General features: G+C 57.1%; 2 protein-coding genes across 2 annotated transcripts in view; one reads left to right on the top strand and one right to left on the bottom strand.

The window, feature by feature from the left end:
- Nucleotides 1-5035, bottom strand: part of TBC1D16 (TBC1 domain family member 16) — a 71983-nt gene extending 66948 nt beyond the window's left edge. Inside the window, exon 1 of the mRNA XM_044247286.1 lies at nt 5011-5035. The gene's annotated coding sequence lies outside the window, so the exon portion shown is untranslated. The remainder of the gene's footprint in view (nt 1-5010) is intronic.
- A 1102-nt stretch (nt 5036-6137) lies between these two features.
- CCDC40 (coiled-coil domain containing 40) overlaps nt 6138-24705 on the top strand; it is a 31459-nt gene continuing 12891 nt past the window's right edge. Inside the window, exons 1-12 of the mRNA XM_044250196.1 lie at nt 6138-6182; nt 7368-7431; nt 7849-8388; nt 11331-11475; nt 12637-12833; nt 13543-13628; nt 13702-13919; nt 16087-16244; nt 16417-16539; nt 19020-19141; nt 23838-24081; nt 24167-24349. Coding sequence (XP_044106131.1) covers nt 6154-6182; nt 7368-7431; nt 7849-8388; nt 11331-11475; nt 12637-12833; nt 13543-13628; nt 13702-13919; nt 16087-16244; nt 16417-16539; nt 19020-19141; nt 23838-24081; nt 24167-24349 — 2109 coding nt within the window. The 5' untranslated portion in view covers nt 6138-6153. The remainder of the gene's footprint in view (nt 6183-7367; nt 7432-7848; nt 8389-11330; nt 11476-12636; nt 12834-13542; nt 13629-13701; nt 13920-16086; nt 16245-16416; nt 16540-19019; nt 19142-23837; nt 24082-24166; nt 24350-24705) is intronic.

Below are 24705 nucleotides of genomic sequence, written 5' to 3'. Positions count from 1 at the left end.
GCACCTGCCTCGGGCCCACCTGGCTCGTGGGATGCAGCTGTCAGCAGGTCGAGCGTGGTCCCGACGAGTCCCGGGGCGGCCTGTTCCTGCGGACCGGAGGCTCGAGCCCACAGCCATCCTGACAGCCACTCACCGCGTGGGGGGAGGCAGGGAGGGGTGGAGGGCCGCTGGACACGTTAGGGAACATGTGATGGGAAGGAGCCCACAGGGGATGACCCAGCCCCGACCCCGGCACGGGCACACCGCAATAGGCCTTGCCACGGCGCTGGCAGGAACCGGTTCCCCCGCTTTGCTCCCAAAGCCAGATCCACGCAGAGCAGGGAACAGGCGATGCTATTTAACCAGGAGCCAGACACACAAAAACAAGGATCATGTTCCTCCCATGCAACGTCTGCTGCTAACACCGGTTCCAGGAGACCCCAGCCCTCTCTCCCAGGCATGTGTGCCTCGGTCCTTCCCAGAAGCCCCAGCTCTGCAGTTTAGAGGGAGATCTACACCCCGCAGGTAGACGGGCTCAGAACCCAATCCTTGGGGTACACGATTTGGGGAAGCTGGGTCTTCCAAGTCTCATTGTGCAGACAAGAGACCTGTGGGCTAACACGGCCTGTCCTCCCTGCGGTGCTCCCCTTCGCGTTACGGAACCGTCGTGGAAGGAAAGGGTCTTCCCGACACATACATCACGTTCAGGATGCCCATGGAGAAGATCGTCACCCAAAGCAGGGTCGCTGTGGGCGGGGCCTCTGCCTACAAGGGAGGACAAGATGATCAGCTTGTATTCAAAATGAAGGAACAGGGACGCCTGGGTGGCTCAGTGGGTTAAGCCTCTGCCTTTGACTCAGGTCATTGTCTCAGGGTCCTGGGATCGAGCCCCGCGTGGGGCTCCTTGCTCAGCGGGGAGCCTGCTTCTCTACCTCTGCGTGCCACCTCTGCCTGCTTGTGCGTGTGCTCTCTCTCTCTCTCTCTCTGACAAATAAATAAATAAAATCTTAAAAATAAAATAAAATAAAAGGAAGGAATATAGTGTAGGACAGAAGCCCCAGGGCAGGAGGCTTGGACCAACTGCCATCTGGGAAAGGACATTTAAGAGACCGTAAGGACAGGACAGAAACAGGAGGGGGAGCGGACGGCCAGCTTCGCTGTGACTTCCCTCTTTCGGCGGCCCAGCTGTCACTTTGATTATCACCTACTCCCTGGAAAATCCCAAGGCCTCTGCCTCTCACTCGGGAGGCCATCTGCTGCTTGCGCCCCCTTGACAGCAAATACCAAAACACTATTTCCTCCCAAAAAGCCAGGAAAGTAGGGCCTGGGAGATGAAACTGACCTTAGACATGAGCCAGGATCGAGGAACAAGGAAGGACTGGACCCCCAAAAGCAAGGAAAGGTGCAAACCCAGCCAGGAAGCCACCCAATGACCCAACGGTGGGTTAGGTGCACCTGATGTCTCTATGGTTCCCCTAAGATTTTAGTTACAGAACTTGACAGAGGAAAGTGTAAAATGACTTCTGTTACGTACACCCTTGGCCCCAATTTCGGAAAGACAGAGGTGGAACGACCAATTTACCAGACTCGTGCATTCTGGGTCACTCAGGGCGAAAAACCAGCATGTAAAGCCAAGAGCACAAACTAGGACCGACGTGGGCTACTGAGGTGGTTCCTGCAGCGACCGACCCGGACAGAGCAGGGAGAAGACACAGACTCCGCACCTGTGCACCTGCGGCCAGGTGGACCCCTCTGGGTGGCTCATCACCTGTGTGACCTTTAAACACCTGGACAGACTGGCCGTCCAAGGTTCAGCAAGAGCAGGGCACACCACCGTGCTGGGTGAGGGCTTGGGGAGCATCTCACTGAGTCTTTAAGCGGCCGGACCTTGCTCCTCCCTGAGGACTCTATCAGGTCAGAAGACACAGTAAAAGATATGCTTCAGGTCGGACATTATGGGACAGCTCATCAAAACAGATTTCTTAGTGACCCAAGACCCAGTGCCCAAGGACACACAGGTGGTCAACAGCAAAAACAAAAAACAAAAAACCACCACCCCTGGGTGCCTGGGTGGCTCAGTCAGGGAAGCACGTGCCTTCGGCTCAGGACATGATCTCAGAGTCCTGGGATCGAGTCCCGCCTGGGACCCCCAGCTCAGCAGGGAGTTTGCTTTCCCCTCTGCCTCTCTCTCTCTGTGTCTCATGAGTAAATAAAAACCCTTAAACACACACACAAACACACACACACACACTCACCACCACTGAAGTGAAATAAAAAAGATCTCCTAGACTATTTCCCTGAATCTGCGGGGAGGGGAGGCTGCAGATTCCTGCTTTCAAGTCTGTGCACCAGGCTCACCGATGTTCACCAATTTTATAGAAATACAGTGTTTATCAGTAAAACCCCCCCCGGGCCCCAGCTGCTACACTTGCCTCACTGTGCAGCCGCAAGCCCATCCTCCCCACGCTGTCCCCACCGTGTGAAACTACGTGGCTAATCTTACACGAGAAGATTCAGGCCTGTGAGAAATTCGAGGTCCCGCCGCTGCGGGGGAGGGGGCGGTGGACAAATCTCGAGCTGAGTCTGTGTTGCAGACAGCCTGGGCGCCCTGGTCCCGGGGAACAGCCTGTGGGACCCAGCGCCCCGCGAAGTTACGAAGCGAAGAGCGTCACTTCCTACGCAGCGAACTCCGGGGCTGTACAGATCAGCTTCCGGCTGATGGACCACGCACACGAGGAATTAAGAAACAACATCAGGGGCACCTGGGTGGCTCAGTGGGTTAAGCCGCTGCCTTCAGCTCAGGTCATGATCTCAGGGTCCTGGGATCAAGTCCCGCATCGGGCTCTGTGCTCAGCAGGGAGCCTGCTTCCCTCTCTCTGTCTCTCTGCCTGCCTCTCCATCTACTTGTGATTTCTCTCTGTCAAATAAATAAATAAAATCTTAAAAAAAAAAAAAAAGAAAAGAAACAACATCAAAATGTTTTTACCAATTTGCTCACTATGAACAATCCAAGGGATGGTCATCGATAACATTTTGTTACAAAGTATAATGCTGAGTATGCGCCAGGCACTAGGTCCTCAGGATGACTGACGCCCGGGACGTGGGTACAGCGATCTTCACGGCACAGACGGAGAGGCTAAGGCACAGAGGAAAGCAGTCGGTGCCATGGACCAGGGCTGGCGTCTGAACCCAGCAGTTCACCCGGGCGGCCACACTTTAGCCATGGCACAGAGCCACCCCAAACCAGGGCTGAGAGACCTGTGCGAGCAGGCAGGCTCCAGAAACCCCACGGCTGCTCTCTCAGATATCTGTATCCAAGGCCCCGGGAGGCTCTTTCTGCACGAAAGGGAACGGATGCTAGCCGCTGCTGGTGACATGGGATTCGTTCCCACTCCCTTGCTTTTTTATGACTCATCGGGTAGAACGAACCGTGTTCTCCTGTCTGCAAAAAGAGGGGTAGGGAAGAGCATGTGCATGCGAACAGCAGGCACCCCTTCCAAGGGAGGGGGCAGCGGGCACAGCCGTTTCTGGGGCTGCAGCATCCTGAGCCCGAGGATGCACAAACTTGGTTCTGTCCTCGGGGCATGAACTTGGGGAACTTACCTCCCTAAGGCCCAGGGTTCCCCTCTGTTATGGGGATAACCTCACTCTTGACTTTATGGGCTTGTTCTGGGGACTAAGTAATAATCAGAAAGTATATACACAACAACCATCATCACCGGAGGGTTTTTAAACTCCCTTAAGAACTTTCACCTGCCATGTCCTGAGATTTTGCCCACCATCAACAAGCCACACGCCAATAAGTGCCACAGAACACATAATAACGGCACTCAGCATCCCCCCGCCTCCTGGTACCAACACCGGGCGGCTGCTCAAGTCCCCAGTTACTACTACCAGCCAAGAGCGCTTCAATAATCCTCTTTGCAAGTTTCCGTGATTCTTCAAAGCCTTCAGGAGTCACTCATCAATTAATATTTCAACCGAGGAATTTCTAAACCTGACAACACAGATTCTTAAAAGTTGTCTCATCCACCCATTGGCAGACTGGGAACGGACTTCTGGGCTCTGGCCTTCTGCGCCACCCCACATGGCCATTTCTGAGAACCGTGTCTCCCTTCCTCCGGATGCAAGAACTTGGGCCTTCCAGGTGGTTAAAACAAAACAAAACAAAACAAAAAATGATTGGTAAGACCAGTGTGGGAGGGGGCGCCTGTGAGGGACAGGGGGCGACCAGTCCCGCTCCTCCTAGGAACCTGGTGGGGCAGGAGGACAAACTTCCGAGCGGGCATCAGAACGTGCTATGTCGTTCTCCATCTCGGAAGAGAATCTGAACTAGATCGTGGCCAACATACGACACCAGCTTCGCAGTGTGCGATAACAGGATTTCAAATCCACCGGCTTCTGGCAGAGCTCCTGAGCGTATATTTAGCCGTCTTAAATTGCCTATTTTTTTTTCCTTCTCCTTTTTTCTACTCTTTCTTTCTTTCTTTTTTTAAGTGAAACAAGGGGGAAGAGCCCGGGGCTGGGGGACATGCGTTTCCTTACACGCGGTTCCTCCTGCCAGACCGCCGACCCCAAGGCCCCGCAAGGCCGGGAGCGCGCCACGGGGCCGGGAGGCTCACTTCGGGGGCCGCGTCCGCACGCGGCGGCCCCTCCAAGTTCTCCCTCGCGGGCTCTGACGATCCAGCAAGACAAAGACCGCCAAGTTCTCGGGTCCACGGTTCCACGCAGGCGGGTACGGCGTCTCCCCGGATCAGGTCCGCTCCCGGCCCGGGCGCCCGCACCCGCCGGGGAGGGGGTCCCGGGCGCGTCTGCGCGAGCCGCAGGGCTTCCACGCCGTCCCGCTCGCGCCCGGGCCCCGCGCCTCCCGCGCCTGCGGCCGGACCCCGGCTCCTCCCGGGCCCCGCCGCGCCAGGCCCAGCGCCCCGCGCGCGCCCCCGCCCCGTCCCCGCGGAGGGGGCGCCGCCCGCTCCCCCACCCCCGTTTCTCGGCCCCCGCCCGCGCGGTCCCTTCCGGGGCCCCGATACCCCCCCGGGTCCCGCAGCGGGGGCCGGATTCGCGGCGGGTCCCGGAGCCTCCGCCGCCGCCGCCGCTGCCGCCGCCGCCGCCGCCGCCGCCAGTGAGGCGCGGCGGGGCGGGGACGCGCGGCGAGGCCCGGCCCCCGGCCCGCCCCCGGCCCCACCGGGCCCGCCCCGGCCCGCCCCGGCCCGCCCAGACGCTAAGCCCACCCCTAAACCGGTCCCTGGGCCCACCCGGTGCCTGGTCCCGCCGGGACTCCAACCCGGACCCGGGCCCATCCCAACCCCAAACCGGCCTCGGGCCTAACCCGGCCCCTGATCCAACCCAGACTGCAACCCGGACCCGGACCCGGACCCGGACCCGGACCCGGACCCGGACCGGGACCCGAACCTGACCCTGCCCAGCCGGCCCAGCCCAGACCCCTCCCAACCCGGACCCCAACCCCGCCCCGGGCCCAACCCCATTACCCGCCGAGCCCTCCCCCTCCAACCTCTTGGTTCGCCCCTACGCTGCCCCAGTCACCTTTCGCCTCGGACCAAGTCCCCTGTGCCCGGACGTCCTAATCCCGGGTCCCGGGACTTGGGCGCGGATGGCAGCCCCAGCCCAACCTTCCCCGCAGGGAACACAGGACCCCTGGGACGCTTCACGTGCGCGCTCGCCTCTCTGTCCCGCCCTCTCCATTTGTATGTTCCCTATTTGGGGTAAGAAGGGAGCATCACCCACAACAAAGCCACTGAGCACCCCTTCTCCGTCCCCGCGGAGGGGACGCCGAGCCCCCCTGGTCTGGAGATGGACGGGCGGGCACCGGGCTGCGACGCCCCCGGGCAGCCCCTAGGTGCAGTGTGCGCCCCCACCTCCGCCTGCCACCTTCGGGGCGCGGAGCGGCCGCGGATCCCCGCGTGCCTGTCCCTGTCCCTGGGGCATCGGAGTTGCTGGCTGGACGCTCGTGGACACGGCTGTTCTTTACGGACCTGAGCCAGCGGGACAGAGCTCGGACTCAGAGACGGGAGACTGTGTTAGTGTTTAATGAATTGACGTAGGAAGCTGCTCCGCGTTTCCAGCGCGCAGCCGGGGCACAGAGACCGCGCCGCCCGCGCCGGCCCCGCGCGTGGTCCCCGCCTGCCGGATGTTGACGGCGTCGCCTAGCAACGGGAGATGGCGGAGCCGGGTGACCAGGACGGCGGGTAAGCGGGGCGTGGGTCGCGGGCATCCAAGAGGCCTCCATGCCTCCCCCTTGCCCTCTCGCCCTTGGCCCCGCGCCTCGGCCGGGTCCGCCCCCGCCCTCCCGGCCTTTCCCACCTCCCCGGCCACCCCCAGCCCTGCGCGCCCTTCCTCGTCTCCCGTCCCTTTGTCCGCTCCCGCCCTCTCCCTCTCTCCCCGCGCTCGGGCCGCTGGGCTCCCGAAACCCGGCTCGCTCGGCCCGCAGTAACCATGGCAACCACGATGCCCGGCGGTGCCTGCGGAGAGCTCCCGTCCTTGTAGACCAGCAGGAAGCGCGGGGGCTGGGGGCTGCGCGGGGTCTCTCGGAGTGCGGAGGATCCCCGGGGGGCTTCCTGACCGCGGGGACCCCAACCTCCCCTGCCACCGCCAGGCCTCCAGGAGGGGGCCAGGGCCGGGGACAGAAACTCTTTTGAGGAATTGGACCTTTTACCTTAGACGTTTCCGCGGTGTCTCCCTTTTTTTTTAAATATAGGTTTGTATATACTGACATGGAAAGAGGTCCAGGTTACCTTAAACGAAAACACTAAATGGGAAACAGTCTGTAGAGGGTGACCCCTAATTGTGTGTGTGTTCAAATGTGTAGAAAAATATTTGCAAGAAGATACCCTTAAGTCTCTTTTACTACTAGTGGTTATCTTGAGAACGGGAGGAAAAGTCAGGGAGGATTTTCATTGTCTGTGTCACACATTTCTGTATCACTTTGACTTAAAAAAAAGAAAGAAAAGAAAAAGGAAAGCTTGTATTTTTAATTAGAAAAAAATAATTGTAAGAATGTAAATCATGATATTCTTGTACTTCTTTGTCCCTTTTGTGCAACTTTCTCTTACACTGTGTTTCTTTGCCCCATTGGGCTGGGGAAAGTATGTTTAAGTATATATCAGGTTACTTTTCTGTTACAATGTACCGATGCTGTTCTCTGAATGTTTCCATCATTTCATTCACTCATGGAACAACTCTTGTGTGGCCTGTGCTCCCTCCACATGACAAGCATGACCTAGTGCTGGGGTTGGTGACAAACAGCCAGCAGCCCAGAGGGGAGGCAGATAATCAACAAGTCCATAATAGTATAGACAGACACCAGGAGATAATCAATGCCAAGGGAAAGAACACTATTCTTTGAAACTGTTAAACTGTATTTCTGCCCCTAGGTCTCAGCAGGAAAGCGAGTCAGCTCTTGAAGGCGGGGAGGCCGGGAATCATGAAAGCGACAGGGTAAAGTTCCCCGTGGGGTAGGCTGTGCTGGGCTTGTCTTTCCTGGGGGTTAAGGAGAGAAGAGCTGCTCAAGAAAACTGCACCCTGATCCTGTACCCGGCCCAAAGCAGACTCAGTCCCTGGGCAGAGAAACTCATTTTCCTCTCCCCGTTCTTAAGTGCTGGCGGCTCGCTGGGTTGTCCCGCGTTCCCTACTCAGATCACCCGCGGGTTTCAGACCCTGAGTTCCGCAAGGAACGGTGCAGAACCTTACAAACCCTGTAAAGAACAGACAGAACGCGGAGCAGACTCTCCCGGGGACGCGGACGTGTGCGGGGGCCAGTTCCCCTCCAGTGTGATTGCGCAGTTACCAACAGAACTTCACGGGAGCCTTTGACTGTGTTTCCTGGTTTTTCTTTTTCCTGCCACAAATCTCCAGGTATCCCCCACCGGGAAGACCAGTGACCCAAACACGGATGAGGCTGCTAGTGCCACCGAGCTCTCTGAGGAGGAGATCACGGCCCCTGGGGAAGTCACAAGTGAAGGAGAAATGGAAGCTGAGGGGGAAATGGAAGCTGAGGGGGGAGGGGAAGCTGAAGAAGTGGGAATTGATGGAGAAGGAGAAATGGAAGAGGAATTCGAATTTGAAGGGGATGAAGTCGAATTTGAATCTGAAGGGGAATTTGAATCTGAAGGGGAATTCGAGTCTGACATGGAAGCCTCATCCCCTGAAGGGAGAGTCAGTTCCTTAGATCTGGCTCCTTCAGAAGAGGGTGCTGGGGAGGTGCCCCAAGAGGAAACGGGCCCCAGCTCGTGGCATGAACACTTAAGCGGGGAAGGTGTTCCCGAAGACAGAGAAGCCGCCCGCCCATCGGAATCCAGAGACTTGAGGGACATCTCCACGCAGCCATCCCGGCAGGTAGTAGACTCCTCCGAGCCAGCAGGCCAGGATGCTTCCGGAGCCCAGGCCAGCAAATCGGTGAGTGACCCTGAGGTCGATTTTATGAAAGTGTTTGATCGCCTTTGTAGTTTGTGGTCCTGTAGTGTTAGGTTACTGTTTTAACATAAAAGGCACATCATAGAAACAAACTGCAATCCCTATTAGAAATTTCTCAGCCAACTTAGGTCTCAGGACCCACTTTTGAATGCCAAGAGTTTCTGGACCTTTCTTTGGTGTCCCCCAGACCCAAGTCGGGAACATTCTGTGTCAGGGCAACCAGGCTTCTGGTCCCCAGAGCACCACCGTGCAGTGAAACTTTCCATGGTGATGGAAACGCTCGGCATCTGTCCAACATGGTAGCCACCAGTGCCAAGGGGCTACAGAGCACTTGAAATGTGGCCTGGGAGAAGGAGGAACTGAATTTTTAACGGGGATTGTAATCAATTTTAATTTATATAACCACCTGTTGCTGGTGGTTTCCATATGGGATGATGTAATTCTGGGTAATCATGATTATGATGACAGGAGGTATGATCTTATAATATTCCTTTTTAAATTATTTTTAAATAAGCATGGGCTTATAGAACAGTTGAAGTGTGATTGAAAGACCTGTTTTATTTTTTTAAGCCTTGGAGAATAAGTTATGCTTCCAGGAATGCTTCCCACAATCAACCAAAATATCACTATTAAAATCAGGAAATTTCACTACATTACCGAATAACCCTCAGGCCTCATTCACCAAGGGTCCTTTTATAGCAGACATACAGTTCCGAATCACATGTTGCCTTTAGCCGTCCCATCTCTTAGGTCATAATCTTTCCTTGACTTCAGTGACCTTGGCACTTGTAAAGGTCACCAGCCAGCCATCTTGAAGGTGGTTCTCAGGTTGGATTTGCCTGGTTTTCCTCTTGATGCGATCTGGGTTATCTTCCCTTGGGAACATATGATCATTGGGTCCCAGAGGGAGGCTGGTTCTCCTTATGTCCTATGAAGTGGTGTGCTGAATGTCACTTGTCCCATTACCAGTGAGGCTGTTGAACCCTTGGGTGAGAAGAGCCGGCCTTCTCCACTGGGAAGTTGCCCTTCACCTGCATGAAGAAGGTGCTCTCTTGGTTTAAGATAGGAAAAGGGAGTGTTTCAAAGGAAGGGAAAAAATCACAACAAACCACCACCATATTGTTAGGAGTTTGTCTTCCTCTCAGCACGTGTTTAGGCCCATCTTGGGTCAGATTTATCCCTGACTATTTTGCACTTTTGATGCCGTTGGAAATGGCTTCCAGTTGTTGGCCGCTGTCTTGTACAGAGTGTCATGCTGTATGTAGAAACAGAACTAATTTTGTATATTGGTCTTATATTCAGCAACACTGCTAGACACCCTTGTTAGTGCTAGTAGCTCTTTTTTTTTTATAGAATCGTAGGATTTTTCACAAAGATCATCATGGTCTCTGTGAATAAATGGGGTTTAACTTCTTCCTCTCCAATCTGGATGCCCTTCATATCTTTCTCTTGCCTTCTCTCTGGCCAGAACTTCTAGTACAACACTGAATAGAAATCATCCCCAGTATGGCCAGTGAGAGCCCGTCTAAATCGGCCTTTGTGTCCTTCTGACACAACTGGAGTCATTCTTTGTTTTAACCGCTGTCGTCCTTGGAACGTTTTCTCATTCTTGGCACAGACCACCGGCCCTAGAATCAGACACTTCTCCAGAAGCCTGGTTTCTTTTCATGGAAAATGAAATTTAGAAGTCATGATTTGAGTAGGTAGGTAATCTCACCACCAGTAAGATGTCAGCGTCCCCAGGCTCTCTCACCATCATCCACGCCACACACACACACACATAAACACACACGCGCACGCACACACACACACCACACCACACACACCGTACATACCACACACACACATCTCACGCCAACCCCACTCAACACAGCTCACCGCTGAGTGGGTTCCTCTCAGCGTCCTCCCCTTCCAAATTTCCAAGTCCTTTTTCCAGCAATGAGAAGGCTACTCCCATTCTCCCCAACGCACTTAGTAATTTGCTCAGTCCCCCGGATGGAACCTCCGCTGCATTTGTCCACCCCCAAGTGGACGCTCCTCACCACACCTGAACCCAGACACCCCCACACTGGGCTGCCCTGGTCCCTGTTGGGCCAACCTCACCCAGGCCAGCCCCCAAATATTTGGGCTCTGACTCTGTGCCAGGCTGTCCTCGGTGGGGACTCTTGTCATCAGGCCCAGGCCTGTCACCTGTGCGGTAATGACTTCACCCAGGGATGGCCTCTGAATCCTGGCCTCCTCACCCCACATTAGGCCAGCCCCTGCCCCCCATGCTGGCTGCAGGTTTGAGTTGTTTTGGAAGGAAAGCAAGGAGTAGGGTTACATTCCTCCGTCTTTGACTCTGGTCTGGACATGCCTTTGTCCTTGACATTCCGGCCCAGGGACACTGACAACAACCCTCTGGGGAGGATACTGATCCCCCCCGTGTCCAGACGAGGACTTGGGTGGACGGATTCCCTGCCCAGAGTCACACAGCTGTGATGGTTGCTCTTCCTCTGAACCCACCATCCAGAACCACAAAGCCACGATCCCACCCCACATGGTGAGCCCAAAGAGTTCATAACTTCGGAGAGTAACATGACCCCACATGGTGAGCCCAAAGAGTTCATAACTTCGGAGAGTAACATGACCTAACGACCGCTAATTAAGCTCCAATAACAGTGGTCTTCACCTGTTCAGTGGTCTTCACCTCCACGTCAGAGGGAGAGGGAGAAGCAGACTCACCACGGAGCAAGAGCCCGATGCGGGGCTGCATCCCAGGACCCTGGGATCAGGACCTGCGCCAGAGGCAGACGCTTCACCGACCGGGTTGTACTGCTTCGGCAGTGATGTTGATGTTTGAACGCTGCAATAGATCAAAATCAAATAACTTTTCGGTCCTGATTAAGGCCTCGTTGATTTAGGTTTGGTCGTTCTTGTTCTAGAAACAGACCAGTGACGGGCTGGAGCAGGAAGTGTTTCCTCTGGGGGCGCGACACCGCCTCCGACTGAGCCAGGGAAGCAGCATCACGTCCTCGGACTCGGAGGAGCTGCTCGTGAGCACGGAGGAGCCCCGCCTGCAGGAGCCAGGTACCGCGTCAGGGGCGGTCCTGCCCACGGGATGAGCCCCTTCCCTCCCCGGCATCGTCTGCTACCTCGTTTCCCACTCGGCTGCGAGCCGAAAGATACAACTGTCCTTAACAGGTAGGGATAATGTTTACAGAGCATTTGCTCTGTCTCCCCTCACTTAACCCTTACAGTAACCCAATGAGGGAGGAACCGCTCTCCTATTTTACAAAGACCCTAAGAGTCGTTTAGTGACCTACCCAAGTACACAGCAGAACCAGACCTTGACTGGGAGAACCGATGGCATCCCAGACCACAGCCCCCTACACCACCCCTTCCCGCCTCCCGGTCTCACAGAGGGGCTCGGCATCAACACCCCTAAGCCTGCGTGTTTGCTGAGTCTCCAAGGTCGCACGGCACACCCCATCCCGTATCCCCGTGTTGTGAACGTGGGAAAATAGACCAGGATGTTTCTTATTCCTCATGATACACGAGCATGGATGGTCCAACCAATAAAGCTTCCCACCACTCACAGGGACGTGAGGACAGTGCACACCGGAATGAGTTAAACACAGAACAGGATCAGGGCGCCCGGGTCGCTCAGTTAGTTAAGCGACTGCCTTCAGCTCAGGTCATGATCCTGGAATCCTCAGATCGAGTCCCACATCGGGCTCCCTGCTCAGAGGGAGTCTGCTTCTCCCTCTGACCCTCTCCCCTCTCATGCTCTCTCTCCCTCAGGTAAATAAATAAAATCTTTAATTAAAAAAAAAAATAGAACAGGATCTCTCCAGCTCCCGCGGATCGGAAAGGTGCAACTAGAGCCTTACTGATACTTCTTTTCAATCTCATCAACTGTTTCCCATTAAAGAAATAAAATCAGTGTAGCCCATCAGTAAGAAGCCCCTTTCCTCTTCACTATTTGTGTCTAAAAAGTATCTACAAAACAGATTTCCTTCTTGGAATATAGTAAAGGTCATATGCATCACCTTTGAAATGCGACCCTTTCTATGGAACATGTTAAACCAACGACTAGAAGATTCAGAACAGAAGACGCTGTAAGCCCTGAGCCCTAACCATGTGATGTCTTGTCTTTTTCTTTTCTGTGGTGTTGCCTGAGGTTGGAAACCGGCGTCCCCAGACAGCACCAGCAGAGTGGCCTCATTAGCCACCGCATTAATGCCTCAGTAGTGCTCGCTGTGCCCCCAGGTGTCCCCCCAGAAGCGCCCGATGCACAGCCCCAGAGAGGGGCCGTCCCCGCCTTCCTGGACCGGATCCAGCGGCTGAGCACCGGCGAAGAGGGGACCCTGGAGAGAACGGAGTCAGAGGGCAGTGACGAGGCCGAGGAAGACGGACAGCAGCTGGTGGTTCTGGACCCCGACCACGTAAGCACGTGCTCCCTGCCCTGCTGGTGCCCTGACGTGGAGCGCAACCAGAGACGCCCCCCGACCCGCTGCTGAGCTGGCTGCTGTCCCCGCGCCCCACGCCCAGCCCCCTGCCCCGTGCTGCCCTCACCCACTGGGCAAAACCGCTCTGTGAACTGCCTCCTCCTTTCCATTCATTCGCCCAGAATCAGCAGTCCTCGGTGTTGGCACTGCTGACAAGGGGACCTGGTCACTCTCTGGGGTCAGGCTGTCCTGCGCAGGACCCCTGGCTCCACCCACCAGATGCCAGGAGCACCCCTGCGCCTTAGCCGTGAGGCCAAATATGTCTGCAGACATCTGGGAGGCTGGGTGGGGGGTGCAGTCACCTCAGTTCCAAGCCCCTGCTTGGGGCGCACCCCCCAGCTTGTGAGGTCCCGCGCCCCCCCCCAGCTCCGGAAAGCCGGGAAGGCGAATCCTGATGAGCTGGGCCCTTTCGGAAAGCCGGGTGCTCCCGGTGGGAAAGATGGGCCGTTGCTGGAAGCTCTGACCCGCTCGCCTCACCCTCTCACCTGGGACGGGACCTCGGGGGCCCTTAGTCTAGGGCTGCCGGCGCATGTCCTGGGCAGAAGTGGGGTGCCCCCTGTCCAGAACTCCTCTGCACCCCCGGGAGAGCTCTGGCGGCTTAGGCCTGGGCGGGCGGGTGAGCAGGCTCGCTTCTCCGTCGTTCCAGCCCCTGATGGTGAGGTTCCAGGCCGCGCTGAAGAACCACCTCAATCGCCAGATAGAGAGTCTGAAGCTGGAGCTGCGGGAGCTGGTGCGTAGCGCCCGTCCGGCCTCCCGCACGCTGTGCGCCTCCCTCCCGTGACCCGGTTCTCTCCCCGCCGCAGAGCGTGGCCACCAAGCAAAGCCGAATGCAGCGGCAGGAGCTGGGCATGGAGCTCTACGGGGTCCAGCAGCACCTGGCCCGGCTGCAGATGCAGCTGGAGAGGAGCCACGACCTGCATTCGACGGCGGCCTGCGCCCGGCAGCGGAGGGAGGAGGAGCTGCGGAGCGCGCGCCTGCTCTACGCCAGGACCTGCGAGGCCGCTGACAACGAGCGGAAAAAGCGTAAGGCTGGGGGTCCCGTGCAGACCCGCGTCCCCGGGTGCCCTCTCCGGCCGCCCGGATCACGCCCCCCCGGGGAGCTCATCCCCGAAAGGCATCCCTGCGTGTCGTCTCGGGGCATCCAGCAAACACGGCGTGGTTCCCTCCTCTGACCTCGGGGAGCTCCCAGCCCTTCAGGGAGGGACGGCAGAGGCGTCTTGAAAGGCACCTGATCGGGCCAAGCAGCTCGGAAAGCGGACGGAGACAAAAGGGGCAGAGGCTGGCAGGCGGCGGGGCGTGGGCAGGGTTTAGATAAGTGGAACACAGGAGTGAGGCCAACGCCAAGCACAGCGTCTTACCCAAGCCAGCCCGTGGCCCAGGGGATGGCGGCAGCCCGGTGGCAGCGGTGGTCCGCTGTGTGGCCGGCAAGACCGGGAGGCTTGGGACCAGATGAGGCAATAGGGCTCTTCCTCATCAAACACCCCCCCCCCTGCACGGGCCAGGCTCTCGGCCCCGTGAACCCCCATTTTGCTCACTTTGCTGTGAATATTTCGGTCTATGGGGCTTTTTTGCTCCAAGTTGGTTTATCCGCTGCGTGTGGTTACCACAATGGGGAAAACGAACTGCACAGATCCGGGAGAAAACAGAACCACACGGACACCCCACGCGTGGCTGCAAAGAGGCATTTCGGACCCCGAGCAATGCAGAACTTTCTGGATTGACCGAGTCGGGCTGAGAGCTCCTTTATCAAGCACCCTCCCTGATGGGTACCAAATCAACAAAAAATACTGAGAAAAAAAGAACCCGACATTCGTGCAAAAGCAATAAAGAATCGCGGGCTCTGCGGGAAACAGAATTTAGACCGGCCCAAAGAGGACACGGCCCCCCACGTGGTCCACGTCAGCACCCCTCCGTGGAGCCAGGTTTCTGGAGAGAGGCAGACATCTTCTTGGACTTTGTGTCCTTTCTGGAGGCCACCAGGGCACGGAAACAGATGCTGTCAACCAAGCAAGATTCCAGAAACATCCCCTGCTCTCCCTTCCAAGTGCCAGGGACGTCGGTGCTGCCGCCGCCTGGAAACATGGGGTTTTCCACGGGAGAACATCCATGGCCGCACACCTCCCCTGCCAGGGAGTCCCTAAAACTTCCTGTCAAAACCCGAGTGCTCGGCAGCACCCCCAGGTTCCAGGGGATGGGGCTGGACAGACAGAGTGGACGCGTCCACAGGCACAGGCCTGACACCGAAAAAGAGAGCGTGAGATTGTAGAGAACGTCGCAGCAGTAAAACGAGAGCGGACCATTAGGAAAAAGGATGCCTGGAATTAAATAAAATAACCCTCCTCCAGAACCAACAAAAGTCACTAAACAGACAGAGGGATACTGCGGAAAACTGAACTTGAAAACCAAAAGGCCAGTTTGAGGAATTCTTCCCCGAATTCAGAGTGAAAACCCCACGCGGCGGACGTTTTGAGAAGATGATACAGGACGTGGGTGTGAGGTCTGGGACCGCGGACGCCCATCAGACGAGGTCCCAGGAGGTCAAGGGCACTGATGGGCGACCTCAGAGAACATCTGTGCAGCTCCGCCGCTGCGGGGCTTGTTTTCTCAAAGTCCTGGGGGCTGGAGGTCCGAGAGCCAGGCGTGGGGAGCGCTGGTTCCGCCCTAGGCCTCTCTCCTGGGCTTGTCGCTGGACAGAAATCCACCATCTGGCTCCGAGTGGGGAGCGGACAGTGCTGTGCTGGTGAGGCCTGGCCCCCAGGACAGCCCTGGCACTCCTGGCCTGCACCACCACAGGCCATTTCAGTCCCTGGACGGACGGGGGGCTCTGGCTGAGCTCAGCACCCTCTTGGGCAGGTGTCCTCCCAGCATGCAGGACTACCTAGACGCCCAAGGTCTACGCGGTAAGAAATGTGCCGGAGTAACAGGAGGCCTCGTGGCCTGCCTGGGTCTCAGCAGATCCTCAGACACGGGGAGGGCCTTTAAGACCCGGGGGGCGCTGGAATGGTCGCTGACGATGGCTGGACGGGGGTTACCTGTGCTTGCGTCTCCCCGACCAGACTGCAGGGCTGTGATGGCGAAGTCGGGGTCTCCGCGGTCCGGAAGCCGCAGGTTCCCAGGCAGGGAGGCTTCTGGAGCCCTGGGCACCGAGACGACGTGTGTGGGACACTGAGCGCCGCCCCTCCCCCCACAGTGGCGGCTCTGCAGACGGAGCTGGACGGCCTGGCCCTGCACCTGTTCTACATGCAGAACATAGAGCAGGACGTGCGTGATGACATCCGCGTGATGCAGCAGGTGGTGAAGAAGTCGGAGGTGCAGCGGACGCGGGCGGAGGTGGAGAAGAAGCAGCAGGTGCTCTGCGACCTCCGCGCGGTGGCCTTGCCCCCCGCACTGCCCCCCACCTCCCCTCCACCCCAACCTTCCATTTCCCAGGAGCCCGCCCCCCCCGGCCTCTGGCGGGCGAGGGGCTCGTGGGCTGGGTGGGGCGTCCGGTGCGGCGCGCAGGAACCGGTCCCCTTCGCAGGACCTGCACGTGGACCAGCTCACCAGCAGAGCACACCGGCTGGAGGAGCAGATCACGCTGCTGGAGGCTCAGAGCTGCGCCCAGGCCGAGGACACGCGGGTCCTCCGGAAGGCCGTGAGCGAGGTAGGAGCCGCCCCGCACCCCCCAAGGCCAGGGGATCGCCGGGCCCCACGCTCCACTCAGCCCACGGGCTCCCCGCGTGTCTCCCGAAGCGGTCGGGCGTCCGGCTGCCCCACGGGGGGACGCGGCAGTTCCTCTTCTGCACGGCAGCTGGCAGCCCAGGAGGCCGGACACCTGGGTCTGCTTGTCGGCCAGATCCTCCCAGGAGAGGCCCCTGGTGTCCCAGGGAGGCTGAGCTGGGCTGCGGGCGCATGGCCAGAGGGGCCCTCAGGGCAGCTGAGGCCAACAGTGGCCGTGTCTTCCTATTTTGTTGGTCTGTGAGTCACCACCTGCGCTCTCGGGTGCGGGAACGTGGAGGACACACGCCGCTTTTATGGGGAGAAGAAAACACTTGCAGAAATGGACAGGCCCACGTGGGCCCATGTGGGAAAGCGCCCGGGGCCCTCCAACCAGGGGATCTAGAATGTGTTCTGATCAGAATCCCAGAAGAAAAGAGGCAGTTTTTATTTTTTATTTTTTTTAAAGATTTTATTTATTTATTTGACAGAGAGAGACCGTGAGAGAGTGCGCAAGCAGGGAGCGGGGAGAGGGAGAAGCAGGCTTCCTGCTGAGCGGGGAGCCCGATGCGATGTGGGGCTCCATCCCAGAACGCTGGGATCGTGACCTGAGCTGCAGGCAGACGCTTAACGACTGAGCCCCCCAGGCGCCCCAGGAGGCAGTTTCTAGTTAGCGAAGAGATTCTGAGGTTTGACGCGAAGCGTACTTTTGGAGGACTAGGCAGGAGCTGTCAGGGAAAGGGAAGCTCGGGAGGGGTTTTGCCACGAACAGAGGGGTGTCCTGAGATGTGGGGCTTGTGCTAAAGCCAGAAGAGTCCCAGAACCCCTGGCTGGTGGGTCATCCTTAGGGTACCCCGCTAAATGTCACCATTCTGAAGCCTGGAGTCTGGGACGGACGGGCCGTGGAGCCCACGAGCAGAGCCCCGGAGGGAGCAAATGCCGCAGGAAACTTGAGTGCACTGTGAATCAGCGGAGAACACATGAATCTTGCCCAACGGAGGAGGGACCTTTGGTTCATCATTTGGGGAAAAATTAAATCTTTTCCTCATACCAGACACGAGATGTAAATGGGGAACATGTACTGGAAGAAACTATGAGAAAAATATTCTTTAAATCCGGAGTTGCAGGGCCTTTGGAAGCCCAGCACCGAGAAGAGACCCTCTTAATGGAACCCAGGGGGAGGGTGAGGCAGGCCCACCGCGGCGCCTGGGGACTGAGGGGGCCACCAGCAGGGTGAAAAGACGGGACACCCGCCAGGAAAGACAGGCTTTCACCCACGAGTGGCTTTGGTGGAGGGAACAGATCACGCAAGTCAGTAGGAAATACCCCGCGCCCTGTGCCACTACGGGACGGTCGTGGGCATAGGCCCAGGTTGTGTCTCTCGGTGCCTTCTGCCCCTCGCGGCTCGGTGTGTCTCCGCCAGGCAGGGCGGCCCCGCGTCCCATTCACTTTGCCTTCCTGTACCCAGAACACCGCGCCGCCCAGAGCAGGTGCACCACAGACACCCTGAATGAACAGGGTGAGGAACCCCTGATAGAAGGGAACCAGCGTAGAGGGGACTGCCCGCCCCCCAGGCTGGTCGGAAAAACACATGAGCTCCCGTACACCCACCCCACCCCGAAGACTCCCCTGCCCCCTTCCGAAATATCGCCTGGGCCTCCTTCCAAGGAAACTACTGAAGAAGCATGCAAGCAAAAATGTTGTGCATTAAAAACTCCACAAGCAAAATGAATAGTGATTCACTGGGGACACCGTGTTGGGTTCAATAGCAAAGTCCCAAGGGCAGGGCGTTAGCCACAAAAGTCAGGATATATCCCAACAATCAAACAGACCCTTGCTGACATAGAAACCTGGGTACAACGTGTTAATTTTTAATTCCAGGCTATAAAATAACATAGAGATATGATTACACACGCGCATGTACACGCGTGGCCAGGCGCACGCCACACACACACACACACACACACACACCAGGGTCCGGCGGAAGCTCCCACGGAGCTGCCAGGTCATTCTCGACAGCTCAGGCTCCTACGGGAAGGGGTGTCAGGCACCAAGGCTGTACCCATCTCTTGTGACGGAAACGCCAACAGTCTGTGGACAGTGCTCCCTGTGAGAATTAGCGACACCTCCCACCCCCGGCGTCTGGGGTCTGAGTGTGACGGGTGCCCATCCCTGCTGGCTCCCCACCATCTCCTCCTCCTGGAGCCCTGACACTGAGGGCCTTGGGGCCCGGAGTCAGGGCTCGGCTGGGTGTTTCGATGTATTATTTTCACACTTACCCTTTTGCTGGTGCGGGGTCAGAAAAACAAGGGTGACACAGGGGAAGGAGATGTTCCAGGACGTTTGGGGCTTTTCAGACATCCTCCTGGGGCCTTGAGCGTAGTGAGGTTGGACCAACGTCCCCCTCACCCCAGCTCTCCCCCGCAGGCCTGCATGGAGATCGACGCCATCAACGTGGAGAAAAGGCGCATCCTGCAGCAGTGGGCAGCCTGCCTGGTGGGCATGAAGCACCGCGACGAGGCCCACGGGACCATCCAGGAGGCGCTCAGGTATCGGCACACCCGGGACAGTCTCTGGCCGCCCTTCGGGGGCACCACGGTGGGGGGCCGGGAGCTCAGAGAGACAGGTGGATGCTCAGATCGAGGCACCCCCACCTCCCCAGGTGCGCCCGCGGCGCCCTTCCTGCTGGATCTGCGGGGGCAGAGGGGTGCGCCTGCAGCCCCACAGCCCCGGCTTCCGCCCTGAAAGCTCCCTACTGTTCACCAAGATTCAGCGTTTTCAGACTTTCCGTGGTACCCGGATGGCAAAGCTTTCGTTCTCAGGCTTCCTGGGAAGATTAGGACAAACAGTGGGAGAAGGAGAAAGGGGTGTTTATCTCTGGGAGAGAAGTCTCCCCCTCCTTTGCTCTTCACCACCTGTGTGCGGAAACCATCCCGGATCCTGCCTTAATCTCCCTGCCGGGGAGGGGAAGGAAGAGGGCCCTCCTGCAGTCCCCAGGTGATGGGGACCCCGGTGCAGGGCGGTGGGCAGGAAGTAGTGAGTGAGCCGCTCGGCAGCTCTGCATCTCCGGGGCTTGGACAGCAGGACACTTTTCTCCTTTTCGGTCCTGCGATTAAGAAGAAAGCAAAACAAAACAACCACCCTCCCCCCGCAACGAGACGCACGTGCGCGCGCGCGTGCACACACACACACACACACACACACGGAAGTAGCACGCTGCGTACACACTGCTGAACGCCTTGCTTTTCTCATTCACCGACCTGCCCGGGAGACCTTTCCTGATCTCCGCCTGACGTCGGGTCATTCCTTCCTTTCCCAGCACGGAGCGGAGCGGAGCGGGCGGCCAGCGGCAGCTGGGGGGGGCTTCCCACCCAGGCAGGGCGGGTCCTCGCACGTCTCCGCTGAAAGGTCTCACCCACGTCCCTGCTTATTACAGTGTGTGACAGTGTGTCGAGCCCTGAGTTCTGGGGGACATCCGTGCAGAGATCTGCCAGGTGGTTCCCCAAAAGGCCACACCCCACAGGGGGTCCCAGAGCCCGGCAAGAACTTGGCCATTTGGATGGTGCCCATCGGACTAACGGGGAAAAAAAAAAATGTTTTGAACACTTATTTTTTTTTTACTCTCTCTCTCTCTCTTTTTTAAGATTTCATTTATTTATTTGACAGATCACAAATAGGCAGAGAGGCAGGCGGGGGCACGGGGAAAAGCAGGCTCCCTGCTGAGCAGAGAGCCCGATGCAGGGCTAGATCCCAGGACCCTGGGATCATGACCTGAGCCAAAAGCAGGGGCTTAACTCACTGAGCCACCCAGGAAGTCGAGGGTTTTGAGCACACAAGTGCATTCCCAGCATAGGACCTTCGGCTCAGATCATGGTCTCAGGGTCCTGGGATGGAGCCCCCGGGTCGGGCTCTCTGCTCCACAGGGAGCCTGCTTCCCCCCCTCTCTCTGCCTGCCTCTCTGCCTGCTTGTGATCTCTGTCTCTCACTGTCAAATAAATAAATATTTTTGAAAAAAGAATTTATTTATTTACCTGACAGAGAGCACAAGAGGGGGAGCAGCAGAGGGAGAGGGAGAAACAGGCTCCCCACTGAACAGGGAGCCTGATTCCCCATAATCAAGGACGTTCTTAAAGTACCTTTTTAATTTTTATTTCATTCTTTTTTTAACTATCTTTTTTTTTTTTTTTTTTTTTTTTTAGTGGGCTCCATGCCCAGCGTGGAGCCCAGGGTAGGCTTGTTTTTCAAGATGGCGGCCAGAACATCCAAGGTCTCCATGGGGTGGCTTCCATGTCTAGGCAAAAATAAGACCTTTTCCAGAAACTCCTTCTAATCTCTCTTGAGCCTAATCCCATCAAGTTTCATCCCCACCATTCCACAGGAACCCTGTTAATACATTGACTAAATTGAGTGATCAATTCTGTCTTCATGTGACTTGACTTATCAGCATGTGATACTGCTATTTTTGGTCTTTTTTAAGCAGGCTCCACGGTCAAAGTAGAGCCCAGCTCGGGGCTTGAACTCACAACCTGAGCTAAGATCAAGAGTTAGATTCTTAACTGACTGAGCCACCCAGGTGCCCCCCTAAAGTGTGTTTTTTTTTAAAGTAATCTTTATCAAGGATAAGTGATCACATTCTAGGAAATTTGAAAAACGGGAAAAAAGGTTCACAATACCACCGTCTTTTTCCTTCGGGGACAATGACAATTTATTAGCATTTTGGGCGCGCACAGGCATCTCTTGTCCCGCACGTATGTCTTACCACGTGTTCAGACTTCTGTCATGCAATTTGTGACTGTGTCTTTTTAAATTGGATGGCTTATTTTTATTGTCAGATTTTAGACATTTATAAGGCTGCTACTTCCTAAAAAAGAAAATGAGTAGCTTTTTTATTTTAGGTTGGGTTTATTGAGGCTAATTTATGTGCAGATTTCTTATGTACAAAAGTTCTCCTTCGCCCGTGCCCAGCTCTGCGAGCGTGGCAGATGGGCAGAGGCAAGTACCCCCCTCCCGGGCCCTCAGGACGACGGCCCGTTTCCTTCATCCCCAAGTCCGTCTCCCCACCTCCAGCCCACGCCGAGCCCCGATCTGCTCTCTGTCCCGCCCGCCCCGTCATTCCCGGGAGGTCCCGGGGATGGAGTCACGCAGCACGTGGCCGTCCTCGCCCGGCTTCTGAGCTTCATCCCCACGTGGGACGTGGGATGTGGGACGTGGGACGTGGGACGTGGGACGGTGCCAGCCCGGCCGTGTGTCTCTCGTTATCGCCAAAGAGACCACCGCCGCGTTCACCGGGTCACCAGCTGACGGGCTTCCCCGTGGTTTCCGGTCCGGGGTGTCGTGGGCAGAGCTGCTGGGACAGCATGTACGCGTCTGGGCGTCTAGTGCGTCCTCGTCCCCTGGGGGAGCGCCGGGCCTGGGACCGCTGCTGAGCGCGCACTGACGTGGTCACAAACGCCGCGTGTTTTTTCCAATCCCGTTTGTTCCATTCTGCGCTCCCTCCAGCAGCGGGCGCGATTCCCAGAGACTGCCCCGTCCTCACCAACACTGGCTGTTGTCAATCATTTTAACGTTAGCCGGTCCGTTCAGCCGTGAGTCGGGGAGTCGGGGAGTCACCCGAGGTTTAACCCTGCATCCCCGATGACTGACGAGGTTGAGCACGCTCTCACACGCTGACCTGCCCCCCGGAGACCTTCTTTTTTATATTGAGGGGCTCATCTCGTTACTGACTCAGAAGAGCCCTTCATATATTCTAGATACAATGCCTCCCTCAGACGTGTGCTCTGAACATATTCCCCCCCAGCCCGTGGCTTTGTCTTCCCATTCTCACGACAGTGGCTTCGGAAGGACAGAGGCTTTAAATGTTGACGAAGCCCAGTTAATTATTTTTTTCATAGCTCATGCTCTTTGTGTCCTCTTGAAGAAATCTTTGCCCGATGCGGGGTCCTGAAGCTCCCTCCTGTGTCTTCTGCTAATTCTTCCCCGTGGGTACGTGACCATCCCCAGATAACGTCTGTCGCGGCATGAGACCCAAGTTCCGTCCATTTGCCCACAGTCCCAGCACCGCCGCTGAACAGACCGTCCTCTCTCCATTGAAAGACTGTGTCCCCTTCATCAAATATCAATTGGCCACGTGTGTCTGTGTGTCGGTGTGTCTGTGTGTGGACTCCTGATTCTGCTCCCTCCACCAATAAAACCACACGGACCTGAAAATGACAACTTTATACAAAGTCTTAAAATCGGATTGTGGGGTCCTTGTTCTTCTTTTGCAAAAGTATTTGGGCAATTTGAGGTCCTGTAGATTTCCATATATAACTTTAGAATGAGTGTGGCAATTTCTGGAAAAAATATACTTACTACGATTGTAATTAGAATTGAGTTGAGGCTAAAGATCTTTTGGGGGAGAACTAACGCCTTAACGATAGTGAGTCTTCTGCTAAATAAACACGGCACATCTCCCCAGTATCTTTTTTTTTTTTTAAGATTTTATTTATTTATTTGACAGAGAGAGAAAAAGATCACTAGTAGGCAGAGAGGCAGGCAGGGGGAGAGGAGGAAGCAGGCTCCGCACTGAGCAGAGAGTCCGATGCGGGGTTCGATCCCAGGACCCTGAGCTGAAGGCAGAGGCTTTAACCCACTGAGCCACCCAGACATCCCTGATTTTGAATAAGAACTTTGGATAAGAACTTATTCAAAGGATCAGATACAACCAGTGGAGAAAAGCCCATAGCCGCAGGACGTCTCAGAATGCAGGAGAAACAATGTGTCACACGCAAATGAAGATTCTACTACCCAGCACCTGTCTGTCTGCCTTGATGCTAGTCACAGGCATTCGCACAGCCAATGTGCAGAGGGGAACCGAGAGTCAGGAGTGACACCCACACGTGCTCCTCCCAGCCACGCCACGCACGTGGCCACGGGCCTGCGGCTCAAGGGCTCGGAGTTCCCGTGTCCGTGTGTATGAAATTGGATTAGCACACTCCCTGTCCGGGATCGCTCCCCTGACCGGCGAGGGTGGCCAGATCCGGCCTCAGGACAATGCCCGCCCTCTCCGGCCCTTCTCCCTTACTCTCTACCCATCAAAGTGGGCAGCGGTTCTGTGACCAGGTCAGGAAGCGGGCATCGAGATTGGCTGCTGCTAAGAGCTGGGTCCCCATTCGTCCCTCTCTGCCCGGCGAGCCCCTCCGCACGCGGGCGGAGCCCGGGCACGGGCGCTCTGAGGCCCCGGCTTTGCTCTCTTGCTCCCGGCAGCGAATGCCAGCACCAGATCATGTCCATCGACGGGGAGATCGAGGCCTACAAGAAATCCATCATGAAGGAGGAAGAGAAGAACGAGAAGCTGGCGAGCATCCTGAACCGCGAGGAGACGGAGGCCGGCCTGATGCAGAAGCTGACGGCGCAGAGCCTGAGCAAGCAGGAGGCGCTGCAGAGCGAGTTCAACACCTACCGGCTGGCGCTGCAGGACACGGAGGACGCGCTGGGCAAGGCCCAAATGGTACGACCCCGTCCCGCCGCCCGCACGGCGTGTCCCCGTGGCCGCCCCCGCACAGCCCCGTCCCTGCTCCTTCCTTCCTGTCCAGGAGTACGCGGCCAGCACGGGCGACCTGCAGTCCGTCCAGCAGTCCACGCAGCACGAGCTGGAGCTGAGGAGGAGGATGGACGCCTCCATGGTGGAGAAGCTGCAGGAGCACATGACGTCCAACAAGATGACCAAGTACTTCCGCCAGCTCATCCTGAAGCTGCAGAAGCAGAAGACCAACCTGGTAGGCCATCGGACGCCGCGGCCCTGGGGGCGCCCGGGCTGGCGGGTCACGGGCGGGGGATGGGCCGAGCGAGGGCCCCTCAGCCGGTCTGTTCACTTGTCACTGAGCTCTAGTCACACCCACGAGCCGACACTCTCACAGACGCACGCACACTCGTGTGCACACGCGCACGCACACACAGGGACTCGCCGCCCGTGCAGGCGCGCACGTGGACGCACCGCGTGCACCCACCGTAAACAACGTCCGACTCCTTTATCAGTTTTCACGTCTATCCTAGTCCAGTCTCGTGTGTTTCACCGAAATACGCCGCAGAGAGGAAAGCGCATGAGGAAGCGCAGGTCCCCACGGGCTTTCTC

Source organism: Neovison vison, chromosome 5 (assembly GCF_020171115.1).
Source record: "Neovison vison isolate M4711 chromosome 5, ASM_NN_V1, whole genome shotgun sequence".
Classification (NCBI taxonomy): Eukaryota; Metazoa; Chordata; class Mammalia; order Carnivora; family Mustelidae; genus Neogale; species Neogale vison.
The sequence above is the reverse complement of the archived record's forward strand: the minus strand, read 5'-3'. Positions and strand labels throughout refer to the sequence as shown.